Below are 12212 nucleotides of genomic sequence, written 5' to 3' on the forward strand. Positions count from 1 at the left end.
CGGGACCTTCTCCAAAATTGACCATATAATTGGTCACAAAACAGGCCTCAATAGATACAAAAATATTGAAATTGTCCCATGTATCCTATCAGACCACCATGGCCTAAGACTGATCTTCAATAACAACATAAATAATGGAAAGCCAACATTCACGTGGAAACTGAATAACACTCTTCTCAATGATACCTTGGTCAAGGAAGGAATAAAGAAAGAAATTAAAGACTTTTTAGAGTTTAATGAAAATGAAGCCACAACGTACCCAAACCTATGGGACACAATGAAAGCATTTCTAAGAGGGAAACTCATAGCGCTGAGTGCCTCCAAGAAGAAACGGGAGACAGCACATACTAGCAGCTTGACAACACATCTAAAAGCCCTAGAAAAAAAGGAAGCAAATTCACCCAAGAGGAGTAGACGGCAGGAAATAATCAAACTCAGGGGTGAAATCAACCAAGTGGAAACAAGAAGAACTATTCAAAGAATTAACCAAACGAGGAGTTGGTTCTTTGAGAAAATCAACAAGATAGATAAACCCTTAGCTAGACTCACTAAAGGGCACAGGGACAAAATCCTAATTAACAAAATCAGAAATGAAAAGGGAGACATAACAACAGATCCTGAAGAAATCCAAAACACCATCAGATCCTTCTACAAAAGGCTATACTCAACAAAACTGGAAAACCTGGACGAAATGGACAAATTTCTGGACAGATACCAGGTACCAAAGTTGAATCAGGATCAAGTTGACCATCTAAACAGTCCCATATCACCTAAAGAAATAGAAGCAGTTATTAATAGTCTCCCAACCAAAAAAAGCCCAGGACCAGATGGGTTTAGTGCAGAGTTCTATCAGACCTTCAAAGAAGATCTAATTCCAGTTCTGCACAAACTATTTCACAAAATAGAAGTAGAAGGTACTCTACCCAACTCATTTTATGAAGCCACTATTACTCTGATACCTAAACCACAGAAAGATCCAACAAAGATAGAGAACTTCAGACCAATTTCTCTTATGAATATCGATGCAAAAATCCTCAATAAAATTCTCGCTAACCGAATCCAAGAACACATTAAAGCAATCATCCATCCTGACCAAGTAGGTTTTATTCCAGGGATGCAGGGATGGTTTAATATACGAAAATCCATCAATGTAATCCATTATACAAACAAACTCAAAGACAAAAACCACATGATCATCTCGTTAGATGCAGAAAAAGCATTTGACAAGATCCAACACCCATTCATGATAAAAGTTTTGGAAAGATCAGGAATTCAAGGCCCATACCTAAACATGATAAAAGCAATCTACAGCAAACCAGTAGCCAACATCAAAGTAAATGGAGAGAAGCTGGAAGCAATCCCACTAAAATCAGGGACTAGACAAGGCTGCCCACTTTCTCCCTACCTTTTCAACATAGTACTTGAAGTATTAGCCAGAGCAATTCGACAACAAAAGGAGATCAAGGGGATACAAATTGGAAAAGAGGAAGTCAAAATATCACTTTTTGCAGATGATATGATAGTATATATAAGTGACCCTAAAAATTCTACCAGAGAACTCCTAAACCTGATAAACAGCTTCGGTGAAGTAGCTGGATATAAAATAAACTCAAACAAGTCAATGGCCTTTCTCTATACAAAGAATAAACAGGCTGAGAAAGAAATTAGGGAAACAACACCCTTCTCAATAGTCACAAATAATATAAAATATCTTGGCGTGACTCTAACTAAGGAGGTGAAAGATCTGTATGATAAAAACTTCAAATCTCTGAAGAAAGAAATTAAAGAAGATCTCAGAAGATGGAAAGATCTCCCATGCTCATGGATTGGCAGGATCAACATTGTAAAAATGGCTATCTTGCCAAAAGCAATCTACAGATTCAATGCAATCCCCATCAAAATTCCAACTCAATTCTTCAACGAATTGGAAGGAGCAATTTGCAAATTTGTCTGGAATAACAAAAAACCTAGGATAGCAAAAAGTCTTCTCAAGGATAAAAGAACTTCTGGCGGAATCACCATGCCAGACCTAAAGCTTTACTACAGAGCAATTGTAATAAAAACTGCATGGTACTGGTATAGAGACAGACAAGTAGACCAATGGAATAGAATTGAAGATCCAGAAATGAACCCACACACCTATGGTCACTTGATCTTCGACAAGGAAGCTAAAACCATCCAGTGGAAGAAAGATAGCATTTTCAACAATTGGTGCTGGCACAACTGGTTGTTATCGTGTAGAAGAATGCGAATCGATCCATACTTATCTCCTTGTACTAAGGTCAAATCTAAGTGGATCAAGGAACTTCACATAAAACCAGAGTCACTGAAACTTATAGAGGAGAAAGTGGGGAAAAGCCTTGAAGATATGGGCACAGGGGAAAAATTCCTGAACAGAACAGCAATGGCTTGTGCTGTAAGATCGAGAATCGACAAATGGGACCTAATGAAACTCCAAAGTTTCTGCAAGGCAAAAGACACCGTCAATAAGACAAAAAGACCACCAACAGATTGGGAAAGGATCTTTACCTATCCTAAATCAGATAGGGGACTAATATCCAACATATATAAAGAACTCAAGAAGGTGGACTTCAGAAAATCAAATAACCCCATTAAAAAATGGGGCTCAGAACTGAACAAAGAATTCTCACCTGAGGAATACCGAATGGCAGAGAAGCACTTGAAAAAATGTTCAACATCCTTAATCATCAGGGAAATGCAAATCAAAACAACCCTGAGATTCCACCTCACACCAGTCAGAATGGCTAAGATCAAAAATTCAGGTGACAGCAGATGCTGGCGAGGATGTGGAGAAAGAGGAACACTCCTCCATTGTTGGTGGGAGTGCAGGCTTGTACAACCACTCTGGAAATCAGTCTGGCGGTTCCTCAGAAAACTGGACATAGTACTACCGGAGGATCCAGCAATACCTCTCCTGGGCATATATCCAGAAGATGCCCCAACAGGTAAGAAGGACACATGCTCCACTATGTTCATAGCAGCCTTATTTATAATAGCCAGAAGCTGGAAAGAACCTAGATGCCCCTCAACAGAGGAATGGATACAGAAAATGTGGTACATCTACACAATGGAGTACTACTCAGCTATTAAAAAGAATGAATTTATGAAATTCCTAGCCAAATGGATGGACCTGGAGGGCATCATCCTGAGTGAGGTAACACATTCACAAAGAAACTCACACAATATGTATTCACTGATAAGTGGATATTAGCCCCAAACCTAGGATACCCAAGATATAAGATATAATTTGCTAAACACATGAAACTCAAGGAGAATGAAGACTGAAGTGTGGACACTATCCCCCTCCTTAGATTTGGGAACAAAACACCCATGGAAGGAGTTACAGAGACGGAGTTTGGAGCTGAGATGAAAGGATGGACCATGTAGAGACTGCCATAGCCAGGGATCCACCCCATAATCAGCATCCAAACGCTGACACCATTGCATACACTAGCAAGATTTTATTGAAAGGACGCAGATGTAGCTGTCTCTTGTGAGACTATGCCGGGGCCCAGCAAACACAGAAGTGGATGCTCACAGTCAGCTAATGGATGGATCATAGGGCTCCCAATGGAGGAGCTAGAGAAAGTAGCCAAGGAGCTAAAGGGATCTGCAACCCTATAGGTGGAACAACATTATGAGCTAACCAGTACCCCGGAGCTCTTGACTCTAGCTGCATATATATCAAAAGATGGCCTAGTCGGCCATCACTGGAAAGAGAGGCCCATTGGACTTGCAAACTTTATATGCCCCAGTACAGGGGAATACCAGGGCCAAAAAGGGGGAGTGGGTGGGCAGGGGAGTGGGGGTGGGTGGATATGGGGGACTTTTGGTATAGCATTGGAAATGTAAATGAGTTAAATACCTAATAAAAAATGGAAAAAAAAAGAATTTTCATATATATATATATATATATATATATATATATATATATATATATATGGGGTATGGATGGGCATGTATTTACATTGATATATAATATTTAAATATCTAGATACAAGCTATTTACCTTATTATACCTTTTTCACCTGAAATTATTTAAGAGAAACTAAATATTTTTCTAGACTTCTATCACCTTGTAATAATATATAAGTCCTGATGTAGGAGGGACAGGTAATTTCAGCATTGTCAGTTGCAAATAGCAAAAGTCCAATACCCTTAACAAGAGAGTTTGTATAACTTATACACTGTAGTTCATTAAGTAGTATTGATTTTTCATAAAGAAAGAAAATTAAATATCCTAACCTTAATCTCCAGATATACCAAGATGTTCTTTACCATGCAGCGTGACACAGGCCCTTTGAAGACATGGTTTTGAAAAGCTTCATTTTCCATGATCATTTTATGTTCAAATTCTGTTCTACTCCACCTTCTATCTTACTCATCAATGACTCATCTTTTAGCTTTGTGTACCATTTTCTCTTTATTTAATTTCACAGTGAATATTGTTTCATGAATTTAACCAATATAATGATAGGACTGCCTGTCTTCAATTTCTATGAAGTCTACTATTCTGAAAGATATATTTGATAGACAAAAAAAAAAAATCCAAAAAAACAAAAACAAATCAATATACAAAATCCTACTAAATTTTTTCATTCCTTCTCTTTTCTGATAATATTTTAATATCTATACCTAGTCATACATGGTATGTTCTGCTGTAAATTTCATTCATGGATATGATATCAACAACTAATCACAATTTTTGTCCTAATGTGTAAACTCCTCTGTGCTGATTCTTGTGCTGTTAGATTCTAAAAGGGTGCATGAGGACAATGAAACCAAACATGAATTTAATTCATTTTAAATACTAAAATTTTGAAGTTGCACATACACAACAAATGGTGGAAACATTTTAAATTAAGTATTTTCTGATCCTAGTATAGAATATTATAAAAATATTGGGCTGAGAGCCCATCCAGCTTCTCTCAACTGCATTCAATCCCTCATCTTCATATCTCAGACCATAAATCTAGTAAATGGACTCTGCTCTAATGGAGGCAATGGCTGTACTCAGAATCCAGATAAGACCTGTCCAGAACCCACCAACACTAGGGCAAAATCTGCCAGTCTCCAAACAGCACCCTCTTTCCTCAGCCTCATATTCATGTAGCTCTAGATCCTGGTTGAAATATTCCACTCCTCCAGAGTGCACACTGGATCCCTGAACTCTAAGCAATACTCAGGTCCCACCTAGCTTTCTCCGACAGTATCTTTTCCCCTTGTCTCTACATCTTGGCATAAAGTCCAACTGAAGCCCCAGGTTCTATCAGAGACCAGAACTTGGAACAGCTAATATCATACTACTACTACAAAATTCAGAAATGACACAAGTACTGAGAACCACAGGAGATCCTGGATCTGCCAGAGTCTTACTGATCAAGGGCTCCAGGATCTCAATGACATGAAGGAGTGCGAGTGATGACACATTTTCATGATGTCACAAAAGCCAGAAATCTAGGACCAGACTAATGACCCATTGTAATAAACGTTTGCAAGAGAAGAAGAAGAAGGCCCTCAAAAAAGCACAGTTAACTAAAGCAAGGGCAAAATGCCAGCTTTAGAGCATAGCTATCCTACTACTCCAAGACCTGAATATCCTAGCACAATCAAAGCACAAGAAATAGACCTTAATTCCAATCCTATAAAGATGATAGAATCCTTTAAATAGTAAATGAATATATCCCTTAAAGATACACAGGAAAATATAATTAAACAGGTAAAGGAAATAAATAGAACTGTGCAATACCTGAAAATGGAAAAATAAGTAATAAAGAAAACACAAACTGAGTGAATTCTGGAGAGTAAAATCTAGTGAAGTGAAGAGGAACAACAGACACAAACATTAATAACAGAATACAGCAAATATAAGAGAGATTTCAAAGCATTAAATATACAATAAAAATAAATAAAACATCAGTCAATGAAAATGGTAAATCCTAAAAATTCTTAACACAAAATGTCTGGAAGTCTGTGATACCATGAAAAGAACTAACCAAAGAATAATAGGAAGATAAGAATGTGAATGTCCCAACTAGAAGGCCCAGAAAATATTTTCAACATTATCCTGGAAGAAAACTTTCTCAACCTAAAGAAAAAGATGCCTATAAATGTGGGCCTGGGTACCAGAAGTTTTCCACAGAGATCTCTGCCAGACCGGGTGGGAAGGTTCCAGCGAAAGGAAGTGAGTGCAGGCAGGGAGATGAAGTCTCTGCCATGCCTTCCAGGTTGCTGGGTAACTCAGGTAACTCCAAGCCTCTCTGAACTGATTCAGGTCAGGTAGGGCCAACTACAATCCAGTGAGGAGTGCAGCTGGACCTTGGGTGGCTCTTCGGGAGAGAAGATCTCTTCTCAAGTGTTACATACAGCTCTTGGAACAAAAGACTCAGAGGAAGGAATAGTTCTCACATACTTTAATTCCTTGCATGGATTTACATACAGTTCTGGGGGTGATTCAGGGTTTGACAGTAGGCAATTCCCATTGGCTTGGTCTGAGAGTTTGGGGAAAACCTTTTTTTGCAAGTGGGAAGGCTTGGTGCTGTTCCTAAGTGACTGATAACCACACATCTCCTGGGGGGGGGGGTCTGGGGGGGCGGTAACTTCGACAGAACCAGCGGTCCAGGAGACATGATCAAACGGCCTGTCCCATGTAGGTGAATTATCACCTACATGGGACAGCAGGTCCTAGGGTTCAAGATCTAGCCTCGACTGGAAACCAGGCTGTCTGCATGTAGCACGTTGCCCCACATATAAACATGAAAATCCTATAGAGCACCAATTAGTATGGACCAAAAAAGAAAATCCTCATGCCATATATTATTGACAACACATAATATACAGAACAAACAAAGACTATTGAAAATAGCCATGGAAATGGGCAGGTAACATACAAAGGCAAATGTGTCAGAATTTCACCTGATTTCTTCCAAAGAGATGCAACAAGCTAGAAGGGCCTAGTGAGATTTCTTGCAACCTCTAAAAGACCACAGATGTTAACCTAGGCTACTGTACTCAGCAAAACTCTAATCAGCACAGATAAAGAAAGAAAAAAAAAAGTAATGAAAACTCCAACCCAAGGAGGAAAACAACATCCAAGAAAAAAACAGGAAATAAGTGATCCTATACCAGCAAAAACAAGGGTAGCACGCACAAATACACATAAATGCCAGTCACTGGTCTTTAATATCTCAACATCACTTGGACTTAATTCCCCAATTTAAAAACACAGGCTAACAGAATCAACACAAAAACAAGATTTGATTTTTTTATGATTATTAACACAGAAATGAATGGGCTGAAAGGGAGAAAGTTGGAAACTGTACAGTATTTGAGACTGAGGGGATCATATTTCATACATGTTCTTCAGGACACAAGGATTGATTGCAGTAATTTGAACAAACGGAATATAAGTGCTGGAAGTTGTAGATGACTAAGAGGAAACAAGTTCTGACCACAGAACAGCAGGTGCCAACTACAAGGGGCTGAGGCAGGAAATACAATACCTTGCTAGCCCAAGAAAGTTTGAGTACAAATATGAAGATGTATACACAGTCCCTCACTGGTATTGGTGCATGGAAATTTTAGGTCTTAGAAAAGAAAAAAAAATTTTAAAAGAGAGAGAGTTTATACCATGACAAGTTTACCATAAATCTTTAGAAGATCAATTTTTCCATAACAATTTTGGCAGTAAATAAGCTGAAAGGGTTTAAAAGATAAAGGAGACACAGTTGGATGGACAGTGATTGTAGAAATAAAAGAATTAGAGAATGGTGTGATTGTGATCAAAATGACTTGTAATACTAAAGACTATCTAAGATCTAAAAAGTAGCACATAAAAGTTTTCAACATATTATATTCTTGCTCTTGCAATATAATTCAATAGCTAAAAAAACCCTAAAATAACAAAGTTATATCTTCGAAAATGCATTCTTAGAAAGAGTATTACTAATGAACATGTTCACTGAGTTATATGCTCAGCCACAAAGAAAGAGGTTATTTTCTGTCTTTTATGAAGAATATTTAAGATTTTCCTCGGCAGATAATTTGTACTGTTTAATGTCTATGTTTATACACCAGAAACCCTACCATAAAGGAAATCACCACAGATGAAGAATAAAAAGAATGTTTAGAACTGACTTTAAATTGTAAGTCAAACAAAATAATCTAAGACACCTGTTCATTGTAATGACATATTCTTATGTAAATCATTCTTGCATATTAAAGAATGGATTTCTTAGTCAACCTCAAAAATAAAATTAATACACCTTGAGGTTACATAAGACAGTGCACATTATACTATGTGCACTCAGGTTGCTATTTAATGAAAAATGAAATAAAAAAATTGCTTGCCTTGGATTTCACATTTAACAGCTTATGAATAACATCATCCAAATTATGTATTTTCCATGACCATGTTCTAATATAATTCAATTCATAATAAGTGCAAGAAACAAAAATCAGACAGAAAGCACCCATATAAAGTTATTGTCTACCAGTGTTTAAGATGCATAAAGGTATTCTTTACTTTTAAAAATCATTTTATTACTAATGTCAATTGGGTTCAGTTGGTTGGATTCCTTGACATAATTGCTTGTAAAACTCATAGGAATAACCTACATAATCAGAGTGAACTCTTACAAATGATTTCAGAAAACTAGAATGAACGGTGCTTGTGAGAAAATATTCCCAAAAGAAATCATGTCTGGAAACTTTATGTTTACTTACATGAATGAAATCATAAGGTATATATAGAGAACAATCCTGACCAAAATTATTTTCCCTGTTTTTCACCTGGACATAGGATCTCAGATGCAGAGCCCAAGGGCAGAGAGTGCTTCAGAATCCTCCAGAGGCAAACAGTGAACTGAAAAGCAAATGCTGTGAGAAGTACTTGTGTTCTGTAATAGTAACTAAAGAAATAAAAAGTGACAACTGAATGTGTTCATGGAAATTTGATATGTGACATTCTACCCGCCTGATACTTCATGCTGCATTTTTCTCAAGCACCTATCTTGATGGCACTGCAAAGATGTTCTCTTTGACTTTTGTCTTCTTGGTTCTGAAGCTTTCCTTTCTTTTTTGCTATTTGAGCGACCCCAGGTGCTTTTGGAGAATAAAAGACAGAGAAAACTATCTAGGCGATAAAGAGGCTGATTGTTTCTTTTCCATGTATACAAAGCATGGTTATGTGAAGAATGATTACTTCAGTGAGAATCTAGACAAGAAGTAAGTGCATGTTTCATTTATGCATAAATGCACATAACACATGCCAGGGACAGTGAGTGAGAAATAAAATCCTATGTGCCTTCTGGCTGTCCTTCTCTAGCACATAACTAAAACATGGCTGGTCATTTTTCCAATTATGGTAGTTTATTGTGTAGATTGTTTTTGAATCACAAATCCAGTTAGATGTAGAATGAATAAATTACACTATTGACTTTGATCTTAGAGAGATGCCCTTTATATGACAATTTATATCTTATGGTTTCATGTGATGCTAGTCTATGGTGCCTTGTTTGTGGCTATGTGTCTGAGACATCTAGGGGTCCAGTTTAGTTCACACTGATGGTCTTACTATTGGATTTCCCTTCTCCTCAGCTTCTGGCAGCCTTTCTCTAATTCAACCACAGGGATCCCCAAATTCAGTCCAATCATTGAGTGAAAGTATCTGCAGCTGCTTATTGGGCCTCTCAAAGGACAGTAATGTTAGGCTCCTGTATGTGTAAGCACACCATAGCATCAGTAATAGTTCTTAGAGCCTTCCTTGAGATGGATCCCAATTTGGCCAGATTACTGGACCTCCTGTTCCTTCATCTTTTCTCCATATTTGCCACTGCAGTTATTTTTGACAGAAACTTTTCTGGGTCAGAGTTTTTGACTGTGGGATGACAACCCTACCCAGCCACATTTTACTCTGTCTTTGTACTGAAGGTGGACTATACAGGTTCCTCCTACCCACTGTTAGACATTTCATCTAAGGATCTTTTATATTGTTTTATTATGTTTAGAACTGATGCTTGAATTCGTGATATCTCCAATATTTTTAATGTGATGAGGTATTTTGTTTAGTCAAATTTATTTTCAGTATCTGAGATGACCATGTGAATTTTTGAGTTAGTTTTATGGTAAAGCACATTAATGGATTTTCATATAGTGAAAACACCATGCATCCCTAGGATGGTTTTTAAATTAACTCTCCTATAGCACTAATAAGTGTTAGACCTTCATCATATGAGAGTTATTTTTTCCTTTGATGTACATCTACAGAGTCATTTACAATAACTCAGACAACAATTCAAATGACTGTGAACTATGCATAAATGTTTTCCTATTTTCTCCTAAAGAGCCTTACCCAGTGTTACCTTTTTTAAAAATGAATCACCCACTTGAAGTTAGCATAGAATGCAATTATCAACATACTTAATACCTTCCAATAATTCTTCCAGATTTATGCATTCCCCCATGCTACTATGTGGAATTATTTAAAAAAGAAAAGAAAACAATCAAGTCTATTTTGCACCACAGATATGTTGTTATATAGCTGAACTTCCATTGCATGCAGTTTAACTACAAGAGGATATAGTTTAAACAATTACTCTTATTTCTCATTCAGCATCTATTCATTGCCTATATAAGTCCATATGTTAATTATATTTTATGCACAGATATATATGGAGTGAATAATTTCTCATATGTGTATGTAGGAGGTTTATATGAAATAATAATAATAATAATAATAATAATAATAATAATAATAATAATTGATAATAGTAATAACTGACTAGAACCTTCAATTTTGAAAACTCAAATGTCACTTCACTTTCATGCTTAGAAGTAGAAGACATTGTGTTCCACTGAACAGGAAATATTCACCAGATAAACTTCAAACTTTCCACAGATTTAAGAGAAATCCCATAACTGATAAGTAGACACTCACCAAGCACAATAGAAAATGTGGTATCATTGATAATGGCAGAACAAAACCAACAATATTTTTAAAATGTAAAGCATTAAATATTTCTTGTAGAAATAATTGACTATAATATAATTGTATGATAAAAGGTTAATGTAAATTAAAGTATATGATTTGATAAAAATTAAACACAGAATTTCTTATAGCTAATTTGATTTAGATGGTTATGCTTTTCAGTTTAGGTTTTGTAGTTACATAATTTATGATCCATGTGTTTAAAGTATGAATACAACATATGTTTGTGTGTGTGTGTGTGTTTGTGTGTGTGTGTGTGTGTGTGTGTGTGTGTGTGTGTGTGTGTGTGTCCAACACCACAGTCATACTTAAAATACTTAGAATATTTCACTGGGAATCTTGAATGCTATTTCCTCAACCCTTATCTTTTTATAAACTCATACCAACCCTATTACAAAATCTACTTTCTGTTCTATTTGAATTTTTAATATAATTGAAATATAATAATATACTTTAATATAATATGCCTTGTGCCTTATTATGCTTTTTACTAAGCATACTATTTCCCAAGTCCTTCTAAATTTACAGCATAAATCAAATTTATGTCCCCAGCATTGTTTATATAAAATGCACTTTTAGTGAAACATGCTTAAATTGTGAATTTACCTCCTTCAACTCCTGAGAAAACCTTTACTAATTACATCCCATATGGACCTACATCATTACCCATTAAAAATGTCACATAAAGAATAATAATAAAATAAGAGTAAACAAATATTTCAGACTATAAAATAAATTCAAACAAGCAGAAAATGAGCCCCTGCAAAAACAAAAAAGGCATGAGGCACATACTATACAAATATAAAAATAGACATTTGCGTCTTTACAAACAAGAAGCCCATAAAAAGAAAAGTTCAGAAACTATATCATAAACACAAAACCCTCTAAACTTCAAAAGCTAATCTGCTGATAAAATATGAGACAAAGAATTTCCAACATATCACAGAGTTTATCTTATATTGTTCATGTAGTTGGTATTAAGTATATCCTTCAAACTGTATCACAAGTGAGTTTTTCTATTTCCAGTAGAAATACAAAATTTAGAGTTGAGATTTCTTTTATAGACACGGATGTATTTTTATTCTTCTCAATGAAGCCATAAAATTGAGCTTATAACATTATTCAAGATGGTTTCTTTATTTTAGTGAAATTTTCTGTATTTATTATTTAAAAATCATATGTAGAAAGGTATGCATTTATAGAT

The 12212-nt window shown here is 35.9% G+C and overlaps 1 protein-coding gene across 1 annotated transcript in view; it reads left to right on the forward strand.

Moving 5' to 3' along the window:
• The first annotated feature begins 9049 nt into the window (after window positions 1-9049).
• Vmn2r79 (vomeronasal 2, receptor 79) overlaps window positions 9050-12212 on the forward strand; it is a 41504-nt gene continuing 38341 nt past the window's right edge. The window contains exon 1 of the mRNA NM_001105190.1: window positions 9050-9246. Within this exon, the coding sequence (NP_001098660.1) occupies window positions 9050-9246 (197 nt within the window). The remainder of the gene's footprint in view (window positions 9247-12212) is intronic.

This window comes from Mus musculus, chromosome 7 (assembly GCF_000001635.26).
Source record: "Mus musculus strain C57BL/6J chromosome 7, GRCm38.p6 C57BL/6J".
Lineage (NCBI taxonomy): Eukaryota > Metazoa > Chordata > Mammalia > Rodentia > Muridae > Mus > Mus musculus.